Source organism: Purpureocillium lilacinum (assembly GCF_023168085.1).
Source record: "Purpureocillium lilacinum CBS 284.36 DNA, scaffold_3, whole genome shotgun sequence".
NCBI classification, from domain to species: domain Eukaryota; kingdom Fungi; phylum Ascomycota; class Sordariomycetes; order Hypocreales; family Ophiocordycipitaceae; genus Purpureocillium; species Purpureocillium lilacinum.
The window spans coordinates 5,162,397-5,176,402 of record NW_027072113.1 but is presented as its reverse complement, the minus strand read 5'-3'; the positions used below and the strand labels follow the sequence as shown (position 1 = coordinate 5,176,402).

Genomic DNA, 14,006 nt, shown 5'->3' with positions numbered 1-14,006 from the left:
ATCCGCTGTCCATTTATGAAGATGCATGGTACTGTTCGCTGGCCGGTCATGTGCTTTAGCGTTTGATGGAGAGCCGATCCCCCAGCTAGAGAATATTGCGTCAGCAACCGAAACCGGAAGATGAAGCACTGTACACTATTCACTGACAGGTTATGTCGACATCAATGCAGAGGTGTTGGACACCCTTTTGTTTGAGAATCAGCTTTGTTGATGCACAGTAAGGGCAGGTTATTTTCGTAAACGCTATGACAGGGTTCTCGGCGATGAGCCGCTGTATATGCGCCTGGACCTGCGGGTCATCTTTTGGTGTTGATAAACTTGAGCCCATGGTCTGTTGCACGCGAAGATGGTGACGACTGCGGAACATGGTGAAAATGTAAGCAGATGCGCGTGCTTTAAAACAATGTCGGACACACATCATGAAATGACGTCAGACTGTTTCGAGCGTTGCATTTGGTGTGATGCCGCGCTAGCCCCCTAATAATAACAGGCACATGCCAAGCGTAACAGTGCAGGGAGCAGTGTGAGCCCTGCACAACGGCTGTACCCTGCTGGGGCAAGTGTGTCCTGTAATAAAATGCCTGACTCCAGACCACTGCTGCTAATTGCAGTGACCACCGGGGGTCTGGTCCAGGCACGAGAGAAGGTGCGAACGCCTTGAGTGGCGGAAGAAGATGCACAAGCATTGACGGCATGCAGTCAAAGGAGTAATATTGTACGTGCTCATTCGCTAACTAACAACACCAATAGCCATCGCATTCAAACACTAGACCAAAATTTGCAAGTCGTCGTTGAACTTCTGCATGGCCAGCTCCTCGTTGCAGTTCCCGCAGAGCCAGCGCGTCTTCTCCCACCAGTGCTTCCGTCCCGGGAGCGGCCACCAAAACACGTTCATGAACTTCTGCTTGCCCTCGCTGCGGCACTGGATCTGCGTCTGTGCCGTCTGGCCGCATTTGGGGCAGTCGATCCACTGTGGTTCCGGCCGCAGCTGTCGAAGTGGGACGGTGTGCTTTGCGCTGTGGCTTGCAGACGGCATGCTGCCGGCCGAGCTTGACGAGTCTTGGGTCGACATTGATGGCCTGGTCCAAGTCAGCATCTGCGGTGACTTTACGGCAGTATGGTACCTACTTTGAAGGTTGAGACTTTGATGTGGCGTACTGTTCCTGGTTGGCATCCATGGTGTGCGGATTTTCTCTTCGATGTTGTGTGAGCAAGCGTTTGCAGCAGTGAGTGCGTGTTGTAAGTTGAACTGAACTGTCTTAAGTCTTAGGTCTGATGCAGAGACGGTCAGACAAGTCCGGCCAAGTCCTGCTTTATGAACTTTCAACAGAAACAGAGATGCAGACTTGGCTTTGAGAGTGTCTTCGTCTCATTCGCGGAGATGCAGAATGACGTTCCCGTGGCTTAGCCTGATCGTGGCTGGACCCTGCCTGACGGCGTTTCATTGGCGATGATCGCTCAGGGCCGGGGACCCTTTCCTGCCAGATTGGGTTGCACCCGCCGCTGGAGGGGCGCCACAGCCTCGAAACATCGTGGAGGGCAAGGTTCCAGTGACACAAGCGGCGCATCTGCCTCGTCCAAGATGGTGCTTTGGGGCGATGATGCAGTGGACGTTCTCAGGCTGACTTCGTCTACGACTGTCGCGCAGCAGGATCGCCGTGCGAATTGACGTAGGCAACGGACTATCTTCCACTCCCCGGGAGTTGGTCAGGCTGTCGCGCCAGGGTCGTCAATTGATGCCAGTGTCTCAGGAGCTGCGCCCTTTAGCTGCAGCGGGATGTCGTGTAAATTGGCAGTCTTCTGAATGACCCGTATATCGCGCACGCGAACCGCGACGGAACTTGAACTGACAGACACCTCTTTGAAGGAGCATCTCTTTGCGAGACCCATTACCCGGGTTCACGTCTCTTGACACCTCGCTGCGCTGCCAGGAGCCGCAGCGACGGCGCCACGCGCGCCACCGTGTCAACAAACCGTCCCGGCAAGGGAAGCCGGCAGCTCCGGCCGGCGAGGCAGGCCGGGAACCGGGACCGCCATGGTTTATCGATCTATCACGGCGGCAGTGGCCGTAATTGAAGGTAGCGCCGCCGGCAGGCTCCACGAGCGATTGAGGCCATCTTTTTTGGACCGCGCTGTGGCGGCGATTGAGGGCGCGGGATTGCAGGCGACAGCGCCAGAAATGGTTCCCTCGGGGAGAGCTGACGACAAAGGGTCTTGGTGGGTGCGGCGCGCTTGGCAGGCCCTGACGCGCGACTATGGGAAACGCGTGCGACCGTGCATGGCCATTCCCTGAGCAGCACTTACAAGCTCCCGGTCATTGTTCTCATCTTTGCATTTCGCCCACGAAAAAAAGCAGCTGATGGAGTCCGACGATCAATTCTAGCTAAGTCTAGACAGCCGTAGAATCCTGTTTGCTTGAGGTCTTGTGCATGGTACAAGAATAAGGATTGCCTGCAACCGAACGGTGGGAACCGACAGTGGCGGGCGCGCAAGCCTGCGAATGGAGTAAGTGCAGCGATATCAGCTTTTCTCCTCATTAGCTTCCAGTAATAAGGCCATGATAGTGTGAATGCTTTGAGGCTCGCATTTGACGTCGTGGCTCTCTATGGGCCACGTGCTTCCACGTGGCATTCTGCCGCAACACTGAGAGCCCTGCCTGTAAGTGTCCGACATTTCGATTGTGCATTACAAGAGAGCAGTGCCAATACGCAAAGGCGTGTCGAGAATGAGGCGCACATATCAAATCGCACTCCTCAGTAACTCGTCAACGGCCGAGCCGAGGTATCGATTGTGGGAAGAATGCAGCCTGCCAAAGTCTCTCGGCAGGAAATCATCGACGGCATGGCAGTCGGAACGTGAACAGCTACAACACTGGTACCTACCGAAAAGGCCATAGAACCAATCGCGTCACAACCCGAACTGCTCAGTTCGGCGCATGTCGACACTGGGTTAAGGCTTCGGCCATTTCTCGTCCTGGCCTCGCTGAGCCCCTGAAGCACACGAGACGAAGTCGCCCAGCTTCCAATCGCGTCAGCTTCGAGCCTGGGCCCGCCACTGTCTCCAATCATCGGCAGCCCGTTCCTTGACTCTCGCCTGCAGGGTGCGGCGGACGCTGGTACTGTTGCAGTTATTCAAGCTCACATCAACCGTGGATTGTTCGACTTTCTCTTGCGGATCTGCTTTTTCTTGTTACTACCTGGTCCGTCTTTTCCCCATTGCGACACGACTTTTTTGTTCGCGCTCTTACCGATCCGTGCCTGGGCCAGTGAGCATTCCAGCAAGCTCGGAAACGACCACTCACTCATGCATGCATTCGGAATGTGGCTTGCTCGTAATAGGGTTCGAATCCGCGCATACGATTGCGCCACGCACCACGTCCCAGTTCCTGGAGCAGAACAGGTTCGGACCCCTGATTGAACGCGACACGGGGCAATACGAAAGGCAACGGGCAAACCACAGCCCAGCATGTGCTCGACCGAACAGGCAATTGCCGTCAGAACCACTGGAGTCTTGAGTCTAGACCCCGCCTTCCGCCCCGTCCGTCTTCCCGCCAATAATTTCGGATGCTAATCTATGGGTTGAACCGAAGTTCCTGTGCGTTGGCTCGTTCCACGATCGGATTGCCATGCGGCCTGACGAATTGAGACTGAACCCAGCGCGGCTGAACGCGCGAGCTCTGACGCGATTGGCGGAGCTCATATTGCGTCCCTAACCCTCGTGGCGATAGATCGGGTCCCCCTGAGTCCACGAAGCTGAAAATGTACCCGGTTCCGGCCGCAAATGCTCGAGGGCAACAGAGGCACATTTCGACCGTAAAGGCTCCCGGCAGAGCGCTCGTCTTCTGGCAAGTGCTCGCTTCTGCGGCTTTGTTGCAGTCATGATCCGATCCTGCCGAAGTGGTGGGTCCATCGTATCCGCCGTGTCCAAAATCACGTATGTCCGTGGTGTGGTGATGGCGCTAGGGCTGGCTGTCAAGTGAGGAATACGAGGCGCCCCGGCCAGACCCCCTGCTGCGCTAAATGTATTTTTATAATTTCTCCTGGCGAGAAATGTACTTCACTGCGATGCTCCGTCTCGTCTGATTCAACCCATCAACTCGCACAATGCCGTCAACATGAACCGAGTTGCTTCCCTGACGGGGCTGGGGAGAGGAGCCAAAATCCTCGCGATATGCGTCGTCTTCACCGGACTTGCCTTGCTGTTGCAATCTCTGCACCTGCCTTCGGAGCTTTACAACTCACGAACTCGGACCAGCAACAGTGAAATTGCTCATTTAGCCCCGAAGAAGCCGGCCAACACCACTGTCAGCGCACTCGTCTTCTACGGGCGCAAGGATAGAGTATCATGTCTGCGTTGCTACTTGGAGGTAGGAATCCCTTGCTACTGGCAGTTAAGGTGCCTTTCTTCGTGCTTTATGATGAGGCTTGCTGATGCGATATATAGCGCAACCTGGTGGAAAATGGTGGCTGGCTTGACGAAGTTCTGTGGGTTGTGAACACAGATAATGAAGGCGACCTCAGCTACCTCAACGAGATAATCGAGAGCAATCCGGCCGTTCACCGCAAGCTAGTCATTCCAGGCGACAAGCTATGGGTTTACTCATACTACAAGGCCTGGCAACGATTAGACCGAGGGAAATACTACGTCAAGGTGGACGACGATATCGTAGGTCTCCACCCTCTTACCCGTACGCGCAAAAACGGAGCCAAAGCGGCTCATGCCGCTGCATTACACGGATTTGGAAGCTAACGGGAATATTCATCTTTAGCTCTGGATGGCCGACGATGCGATCCCTCGGCTCGTCGCGCAAAAGATAGCGCGTCCACAAGATCTAGTCGTATCGGCTAACATCATCAACAATCCTCCGCTAGGGTTCATGCACTACCATATGGGCGCTTTGCATCCATACTTTCCTGACACTGGGAGTCCCGCCCACATCAATGCCTCCACGCCTTGGAAGCCATCGCAGCATCCTTACTGGGAGGGTCCCGCGAACTACACATGGCCACTCGATAAGAAGCCTCCGCATAAGAACCACAGGTGGCTCCGCGTTCAGAACGAGAACATGATGAGCCAGACACCTGCCGCAGAGCTTACTTACGACGTCTGGGGTCCAAGCTACGAGAGCTGGGCTATCGCCGCGCAGATGCATTACTCCTTGCTCGAGAACATCGAGAGAAACAGACTCGATGTCTACAAATTTGGCACATGGGATATGCACGGACACCGGATCCGTATCAACTTCATGTGCTTCTATGCCGACGACATCTTGGATACAGACGTCGAAAATTGGCCAAAGAACAGGGGTGACGAGGATATGGTTGTCCTCGACCTCCCAAAACAGTTGAATCGCTGTATGTACACATTCCCTGAAGGACTGGTCACATCTTCAGCACTCTTGTGTTTTACTTTCACTCTAGCTCAGTCTTTGCTAACATCCTTCGTGAAGCCGTCACCATTGAAGGGAGAGCTTTAGGCGCTCACTTTCAGTACTCGGACCAGGGAGACCTGGTCGATACAGACCTATTGAAGCGATACAAGGGACTTGCGGATGAGCGCGCTTGTCAGTTCCCACGCCGCAAGCATCACACCACAACCATCGCCAGACCTCCCCCAAAGCCAACACATAGAAGTCAACGCACCGTGCAACCGCGATAGAGCGATCCTCATGACGACTCATGGGAGCGCGCCGACATTGGTCTCCCCCCTCCGCGGAAATTCCCGGACCCCACGCGTTGGAAACTTTAAGTCACCCTGCTGGTTCAGTCCGGTGATGAGTTCAAAGTGCTACTATGGCGTAGCGCTGTCCGCTAGACGGAGGTGCAGATACACTTCTATATTATTAAGGAATCTGGCCACGACATGAGGAAGCTATTCTTCCCTTGGCCTTATAGCCAACTGAGCCCAGGAAATGTTCAACTCGGACAATTTGTAACGGCTACACGACAGATGATACCAAATATACCCCTGAATAAACTTATCCATGTGTTGCGATAGAAGATGATCCTCTGAGCAAATATTTCTCAATTGATGCACAACTTGAACGGTTTCTCGCGTGATCTGGCGCAATGATTGGGCCAAGCTGATAGTGTGAAGCTTGGAGTGGCTGTGTATGAAGCCGGCAGAGTCTGTGGGGCTTGCTTCTTCCTTGTAGAAGGAGAGAATGTCGTTGACGTAGCCCAAAAAGAGCATAATGCTGGGCACTGCCTTTACGTACGTGTCCAAATAGGCGGTCTCTGGGTAGGTGTCCTCGGGAAAGCAGAAGAACGCAAACGGTTCCGCAACACCAGTTTTGGCCCTGAAGAAATTGAGGTATTCCCCCGCGTCTTTCGGCAGAAACAGACCCTCGGTCTGTCGAGCTTCGATAACCGCCGAGGAGAGGAACTCTATGGTTCCCTTGACGATCATATCGCCGCCAAACGGCCCAAAGATACGGCACTGGTCACCAAGATGATTCGTCAAGCCTTGGAGTAGCGTATGTCGGTGTTTCCTGCCCAAGGTCAAGGTGGCGGTGTACGTTTCCAACTCCTTCGACAACTCGGTTGTCAGGTCGTCAATACTGATAACGTACGAAGCATACGTGGCAATTGCCTCCTGAGCGGCCGGTGAAAGGAACGAGTACGTCAAAGTGGTGATCTTGATGCCTGTTTTGATGCAGCGTTTGACCCGGTCGATCATGATTGGAGAAACACCTTGCGATGCCATGCGTTTCTCTACCAGGCTTTGCAAGTCCAACTTAGACCTTGCCAGGGGGGCCTTGAAGGAGATGTCGGACAAGAAGTTGTTGACGATTTGCTCATACTCCCTCTATGTCCATTGATTGAAGTGACAGACCTGCATTGCGCCTTCCGTAATACTGCGTGGCAACTCGGAGAAGGTACATCATTGAGCCGATCATGAGAGGAATGAAAAGTTGGCTATGCATGCTGAGGAGATAGCGTGCACTCCATGAGATGTGATTGAACTGCGAACAGTAGGGGAAGTCCTTCATCTTGTGCGGTTGTGAAGGCTTAGGGGCTGAACCACCAGTCGTTCGATCAGATGACGCCAATCTAGACGAAGGGCAATACTGCAGATCCCAAAGGCGTGATCAATCACGATGAAGGGCGTGACGCGCAAGCACTCCAGGCCGGAGCTGAACATCCACTGTCTCGAGTCGCGGCAGCACCTTCGATCGTGGTGTCTAGTCGCATAAATCGTTGTCAGAGCCTGAAGTAGCCTTGAGCCTGTGGACTGCTACAGGGCTAAGCTGGCCTCTATATAGACAAAGGAGGCCAGGTCTTCAGGCACCATGAAACTCTATGAGGTTTGGATATGGACGTATGGCCCTTACAGTCACAATTGACGGACCCCAGGCAAATGCGGGCCATATCCACTGGGCTGCGGTCTCTGACGGTTTTCTTTCCATCAGTCTCCATCTGCGCTTTGGTACCTGAGTGGAACCTGAAGAGTACGCTTGACGCAATAGAAGATGAAAATGTTGGTCGCCTGATCATTTGTTCCCGAGGCGTCGCTACGCATGGCCGCAGCCTGTAACAAACCGCACACAAGCTCAGCGTTCTTCCGGCCGAAACAGCTCGCAACGCCCATCACCAATGCGCGTTGTGCACGTATGTGGCCTTGACTCGGGGACGAAGGACAGTGCGGGATTCGTCGATAGAGCCAAACGGTGCGGTGCCGTCCGGTCAGATCACCATCGTTGACTCAGACCGCCAACAAGGTTGGCGACGGGAAAAAGCACGTTCCGTGAGCTGGCGCACTGACAGTATGATGTAACGTGTGGTTGAGAAGGGAGAGTAGCGCAACCGACATGCGCATGCCCTTGTCGGGGGTGCGTCGGTGAGACCGGAGAGGCCATGCGACTCAAGCCAAACAGCATGCCTGCACCTCTAAGTGGTGGTTGTGGCACCCGAACCCGACCGCCGAGTGCTGTCGATGCGACTACGACCAAGTATCGCGCCGAGAACCGGCAAGAGATTTTCAAGCTGAATGTCGTGGCTGGCTCAAATGCTAGTCGGCGAGCGTCATGCTGGGTCCGCCGCGTCGGAGAACATCAGCGACTTAAAATCGTTCATTTAAGACAGCCGGTCGAATGAAATAGTCATTTCCTTCGGCGCTGAAGTCGACCGCGCCCGGTCTCCTCAACTCGTATCACGACAATGACTACCAATCTCGCATTGGCTTCCGGCATGGCCGAATACCCGTTGTTCGGCGTGTCATTGTTGATCATCGCCTGCATCACACTTTACGGAGTGTCGTTATGCTGCAAGCAGCGCAGCTTCCTTCCGCCTGGCCCTAAGCCATTGCCGATTGTCGGGAACGTCCACGCCATGATCCGCAGGTCGCCCATGGCATGCTTCCAGGACTGGCACGAAAGGTTTGGTCCTATCATTACGCTCCGCTATGGGCAACGCCTGGTTGTTAGCATCAGCTCCTATCGGGTTGCTCAGGAGTTGCTGGACAAGCGTGGCGTCATATACAGCTCCAGACCGCGTTTCATCATGGCATCTGAACGGATGACAAATAACATGAACTTGGCAATCATCCCGTACAACAAGCGATGGCAGAATCATAACCGCATAGCCGCGTCACTACTTGATGCCGGCGCCGTCAAACGTTATGCGCCGTTGCAGGACCTCGAGAGCAATCGGTGTCTGTTCGACCTGCAGCACTCGAGCGACTTCTCGAAGATTTTGGCGCGGTACGCCGCTAGTACTGTTCTTACACTGGGCTACGGGATACACCTGAGTAGAAGCGACTGCAACGAGCCTGAGGAACTTGAAAGGATCAATGCGCATCCTTTTGAAGCTTTAGGCAGTATGTATTGTCGATTGGTCGAGCTGTTCCCGGTAGTTGACCGGGCCCCGTACGTTCTGGCTCCATGGAAATGGCTAGCAGCACACGCACAGCGCGAAACCACAGCTTTACACATGAAGCACCTTGCCGCCGGCATGTCAGCATCCGCCTGGAACTGGGTCCATGAAGCCAAAGCGTCAAAACTTGGACAGCTTATGCCAGACGAGGAGCTTGCTTACTTGATCGGGACACTTCAGCAAGCGGGTTTCGAAGCAATACTGACCGTAACGCGCCTGCTTGTCAAGGCGATTGTCTTGCACCCTGAATGCGCTGAACGAGCACAAGAGGAGCTTGACCACATCGTGGGATCAAACCGACTTCCCCGAATGGAAGACCAGAACCGGCTACCCTATATCCATGCGATGATCAACGAGGCGATGCGCTGGCAGCCTCCAACACCGTTTGCAATACCGCATGCCAATACTCAGGACGACGTGTACATGGGCTATGACATCCCGAAAGGCACCATGATTATTCCCAACATATGGGTCATGGCGTTTGATGCCAATGACTTTCCCGACCCATACGCGTACAAACCTGAGCGATGGCTGGATGCGAACAAAGTCCTGCATAGTTCCTTCGGCTTCGGAAGGAGGGTCTGTCCTGGCAGACACTTGGGATACAGCAGCACCTTTATTGTGATTGCCCGACTGTTGTGGGCTTACACTATCTCGCACGCGTACAGGGATGGGAAGAGGGTCGAAATTGACCCATGGGATCTCAAGTTCACCTTCACGGCGGCGTCTAAACCTTTCGACGCCTCGTTTCGAGCGAGAAGCCCTCACCACCGTCAGTTGATTGAGGCAGCGTGGGCAAACTCTGAGCGAGAACTTGATGTGATTCTTGATGGGATGCGGCCAGGTGGAAGCTGAAAGCGCCATGTCAGATGTCGCTCTCTGTGGCAAGGGCGGGACACGGGAAGGCGACACCGAGCGCGAAATCGAACGCAGATGATGGTCAACTAGCTCCGAAATTGCCTTTAATGGCACCGTCGTGGATTTAGATTATGCGCATTGTCAAGATTGCAAAAGACAAGGACTCTTTCCAGTCCGCCGATGGGCTCCGCCCTCCGGCTCACGTCTGATCAACGCTGCTCCTGCCCCTCACGAGCCGCCTTTGTGATCGCGCTTCCAATGTGCTCCATCTCCTCCATCCTCGCCATCCAAAAGTTCCATCTGTCCTCTGACATTGGCCCGGGCGCCCAAAGCCTTCCTTCCCTCTCTAGCGCCCAGCTTGTCTCTCCGTTCTTCGCACCCTCCCGCAGCCTCTGCCGGGCCACGTGAAGCCAGACCGCCGCCGCAGGGACTTCAAAGTCCCAGACCACGCCGTCGCGGCTCTCGAGCGCGTCCGAAATGCACTCGTAGCCCCAGCTCATGGGGAGCAGACCACGTTCGGCGCTATTTTTCGCGTCATCATCCTTGGCCACGGATGAACCGACCACGGCACAGGAGGCTTCGACAAAAGCGCGGTGAACGTGCGCCTCGCGCCGCCGACCGCGTGTCCCGGGGTCTCGCGTGGCGAGTGCTTTGCGCCAGTGTGCTTGTTTCCATGAGTCGGACCAGGAGTCACCGAAAGACTTGAGGCCGTTCCATAGAGGTGCTCCACCTTCGTCCTCTCCGCCCTGGGCGTCAATCTCTTTGAGCAATGCGACGAGCGCTGTAGTATGGGATTGAGGAAGCTCGTATAGTGCGTTTTCCATGAGACCAAACACCCTGTCGCGCAGGTCCGCTTTTGTTTCCGAAGAGTTAGGTTCCGGCTTGGTGATGGCGGCGGCGGCTTCGCTTGATGTCGATTGACCGTCAAGGTAGCGCCTGAGAGCTTTGACTTGGTACGGGTGCCCGCCAGTTTCTTCTTCACCGTCCACAGGTGCGGTGTGGCTCGTAAACCACTCATCGTCGGCCGACGACCCGAAGCCATCGATGTCGACTGACTTGCATGTCATTTCTTGGATTCCAGTAGCCATGGCGGGATGTGAGGTGCGTCGTGAGCTGTCGCGTGAGAATGATCGTCTTGCGTGATGAAGCAACTGAGTGTCAAATTGCCAGGCCTTTTGCGGAATAAAGACGGCTTAACACAGGATGCTTTGGGGCGAACGGTCCTGCGTGGCAAACGAGAGTCGAAGTCACATCCCGAGAGGAGGGTGCGGGTGCCTAGTGGTGCCTGAACGTGGCAACCGCCCCCAACTTCAGCGCTTGCAGGCTGTGGCGCAGGGCTGAGAATTCTCGGCTCGTGTGCCGAGGTGATGTCATCCGGCGTCCGGTAGCTGCGGGACTGATCGCCGCTCTCACGCGTACAGTGGAGAGACGTTACATGGCCCCGTGTAAGTCGCAAGGTTGTAGATGACGGATTCCGCTTGCTGGGTTCAACCTGGCAAGTGCGACTAAAATGGGTGACGATATTCCCTATGCCGCCCCTCGAAGGAGCGGAGAGTTCATGGGTCGTTCGCTAGACGCGCCATCGACACGGCCCGCGCGGATGAAGCACCGCCTTGTTGCGGAGCCTACGCTGACGCCCCCAAAGGACTCAGCTCCCGTGCGACGCTACAAGCGTGTGGAGGCCAAAACAAGACAATATATTGAGAGGCTCAAATCTCGATGCTTTGTACATAGAACATGCGTTCGGTGTCTTTCCGCCAGGTATCGCGGCAGTGACAGGCCGAGCGGCGCGGCTCAGTTGCATGAGTATCGTTTCGGCTCTGCGTCCTAAGGAGCGCCCTGAATCCTGCATAAGCAGATCGGCATGCAGCTGCGGAGTACTCGCAGTAGAAGTTCATCTGAGATAGCGGCGGTCATGGCCCTTATATGTCACTCATCAGGCTCGAATATGAGCCAGCTGGCAGATATAAAGGCCAGCTTGGAGACGGCATATCTGTCCGCATCAGCCTAGCCTCTGTCCTCAGCAATCACTCTATCAATACAGTCAACCAGCCCTCTAGCTCTTTGCCAACCGTCTCCAGCCAGCAACCATGAAGGTCACCCTTACAGCCGCTGTCCTTTTCCTCGGGCTCGCCTCGGCCCTACCTGCCGAGGATCTCATTGAGCTTGACGACCGTGCCGAGCCCTCGAACGCGCCCATTGACGTATGTGGCTCTTGAAACTCATGTTCATGCTCCCGGTCCTTCAATGCTCACCAAACACGCAGTGGGATGGCCCCAACCAGTCTGCCAGCATCAAGTGCGGCAAGAACACCTACGACGGCCACGACGTCTACCTCGCGGCGCAGCACGGCGTCAACCTCGGTCTTCTGAGCCCACCCGAGACGCGCGGCGAGAAGAAGTTCCCCCATGCTTTCGACCACGACGACAGCAAGGGTGTGAAACTTCACTTCCCCAAGCACTGCCCGGAGAACGACAAGAACAGGCAGGAGTACCCTCTCGTCAAGAACGGTCCGTACAATGGCGGCAAGAACAACAAGAAGTACGGCGACGAGCGTGTTGTCTTCTACTATGACGGCAAGGCGCAAGGTGTTGATGGACACCCCTTGGTCTACTACTGCGGACTGATGACCCACGATGGCGCCGCCAAGGGAGGTTTCATCCAGTGCCCCGATGGCAAATAGCTGATGAGATCTGGGTCGGACTCATCAAAAATGTAGTGCTCAATTGCCTTCCGGAGCTAGCGGGCTGTAGATGCCTGTGTCTTGTCCACGTGGGCAGGATCAATTGACTGAGGCCTGGTAATTTGGCAATGCCTCCGTTCTTCACTGCGTTGAACCCTACGTAAGACCTTAGCACGGGATTGAATACATGTGGTCCGGAGCTATCGCAAGTCGGAAAAGTGCAGTGCTGTTCGCTTACAGTTGTGTCGGCACCATCCATCGATCTACAGGTCGGCGGCGAATCCGGGAAGGCATGGGGACCCCCGGGCTGTGCCCACGAATTCGGCGCCGCAAACCACTGTGAAGGGAATACGAAGTACAGCCGATCGGACAAGCAATTACAGTACGAGCCAGGGCAGCGGCCAAGCCAGCAGTCCATCCAGCAGACAACCAGCGCGTTGAGCGTCAGGCTGGCCGGCGAATCCGGCAGGAGGTCAATCCAGCAAGCAGCAGGCAGTGAACCCGGCGCCTCACTAAATTCCTAATACAGCAGCCAGTGTTGGACAAATTCAGCAGCTTTAGTGGATGCCACGGCAGTTTGCCGACACCAGTGTCAGTGGTTCCGCGCCTGGATGCGCTCACCCCACCGCTCCGGGGTGGCTCCGGCAGGCGCTCAGCGCGGAATGCGGAGCCCTGAGGGTTCTAGCGCTGCTGTTTGCAGGTAAAGACCGCTTTTGATCCAGCACGATGCCATCACTACTTGGCATCGTTTGGATACCTGAATAGCAAGAATGAAAGTGGCAGATTGTTCTGCAGTCTCAATGCAGCGAAAGCATCGTCGGGACATGAGCGTCCGATGTGTGCATCCCGTGGGGATCCGTGCCCCTCTCTCGGAGAGTTACCATCCGGCGTTAGATGCGTGTGGGTTCCCAGGGCCAGCATCCACGATTCCGCGTTGAAGTCCTCACCTTATGGCCGGGCGACACCCGACATTGGGGAATACAAAAGCTGTATATGAACCTGATACTCTTTACATGGTCACTTGAGCCGATACTCACTACGCGCAGAAGGAGTATAGCTTGCCACCACTTTCCATTCAGCCATCAAGATGATGAAAGGGCTTGTATTTCGAGGTCCATTCGATGTGAGATTAGAAGAAAAGCCGAGTAAGTATCGTTGTTGCCCAGCCTTGACAGTGATCGAAGCTCATCGCAGCTCACTCATTTCCTACATGTAGTCCCTCAGCTTGTAGATAAAACAGATGTCATCATTAAAACCACATCAGCCGCGCTTTGCGGGAGGTGCGCTCGTCAAGAAATCGTCTACCAAAATGAATGGACTTGGGCACTGACTCTCAGCAGCGAACTACACCGGTATCGAGGCCATTCAAAGACCAACATGGAGCCTGGGTATATATGCGGACACGAAGGTGTAGGTATCGTGCACGAGGTAGGACACGAAGTCCGGAAGTTTGTCAAGGGCGATCGCGTCATTGCCCCATTCTATACCAGCTGGTACAGACCCAACTTGATATGTGCATTCCAATTCCTGCTGACCATGGCCCGACTGATAGCGATGCGTGCTTTAACTGCGATCGAGGAGTCCATGGACGA

At 55.0% G+C, this 14,006-nt stretch overlaps 6 protein-coding genes across 6 annotated transcripts; 3 read left to right on the top strand and 3 right to left on the bottom strand.

Moving 5' to 3' along the window:
* Window positions 1-766: 766 nt before the first annotated feature.
* Window positions 767-1,178, bottom strand: PLICBS_005140 (uncharacterized protein; the record flags this gene model as incomplete). Its single annotated transcript, XM_018325452.2, has 2 exons — window positions 767-1,079; window positions 1,129-1,178. 2 exons carry the CDS (start codon window positions 1,176-1,178, stop codon window positions 767-769), a joined length of 363 nt encoding a protein of 120 aa, XP_018175204.1.
* Window positions 1,179-4,114: 2,936 nt separating this feature from the next.
* Window positions 4,115-5,658, top strand: PLICBS_005139 (uncharacterized protein; the record flags this gene model as incomplete). The annotated part of the gene is made up of 4 exons (XM_018325453.2): window positions 4,115-4,366; window positions 4,444-4,665; window positions 4,769-5,354; window positions 5,450-5,658. 4 exons carry the CDS (start codon window positions 4,115-4,117, stop codon window positions 5,656-5,658), a joined length of 1,269 nt encoding a protein of 422 aa, XP_018175205.2.
* A 213-nt stretch (window positions 5,659-5,871) lies between these two features.
* On the bottom strand, window positions 5,872-6,678 carry PLICBS_005138 (terpene cyclase; the record flags this gene model as incomplete). The annotated part of the gene is made up of 1 exon (XM_065600659.1): window positions 5,872-6,678. One exon carries the CDS (start codon window positions 6,676-6,678, stop codon window positions 5,872-5,874), a length of 807 nt encoding a protein of 268 aa, XP_065456731.1.
* A 1,481-nt stretch (window positions 6,679-8,159) lies between these two features.
* PLICBS_005137 (uncharacterized protein) lies at window positions 8,160-9,728 on the top strand (the record flags this gene model as incomplete). Its single annotated transcript, XM_018325455.2, has 1 exon — window positions 8,160-9,728. The coding sequence occupies one exon, from the start codon at window positions 8,160-8,162 to the stop codon at window positions 9,726-9,728; it is 1,569 nt and encodes a 522-aa protein (XP_018175207.2).
* Window positions 9,729-9,940: 212 nt separating this feature from the next.
* Window positions 9,941-10,819, bottom strand: PLICBS_005136 (uncharacterized protein; the record flags this gene model as incomplete). Its single annotated transcript, XM_018325456.2, has 1 exon — window positions 9,941-10,819. One exon carries the CDS (start codon window positions 10,817-10,819, stop codon window positions 9,941-9,943), a length of 879 nt encoding a protein of 292 aa, XP_018175208.2.
* A 1,002-nt stretch (window positions 10,820-11,821) lies between these two features.
* Window positions 11,822-12,414, top strand: PLICBS_005135 (uncharacterized protein; the record flags this gene model as incomplete). Its single annotated transcript, XM_018325457.2, has 2 exons — window positions 11,822-11,935; window positions 11,998-12,414. 2 exons carry the CDS (start codon window positions 11,822-11,824, stop codon window positions 12,412-12,414), a joined length of 531 nt encoding a protein of 176 aa, XP_018175209.1.
* Window positions 12,415-14,006: the final 1,592 nt, after the last annotated feature.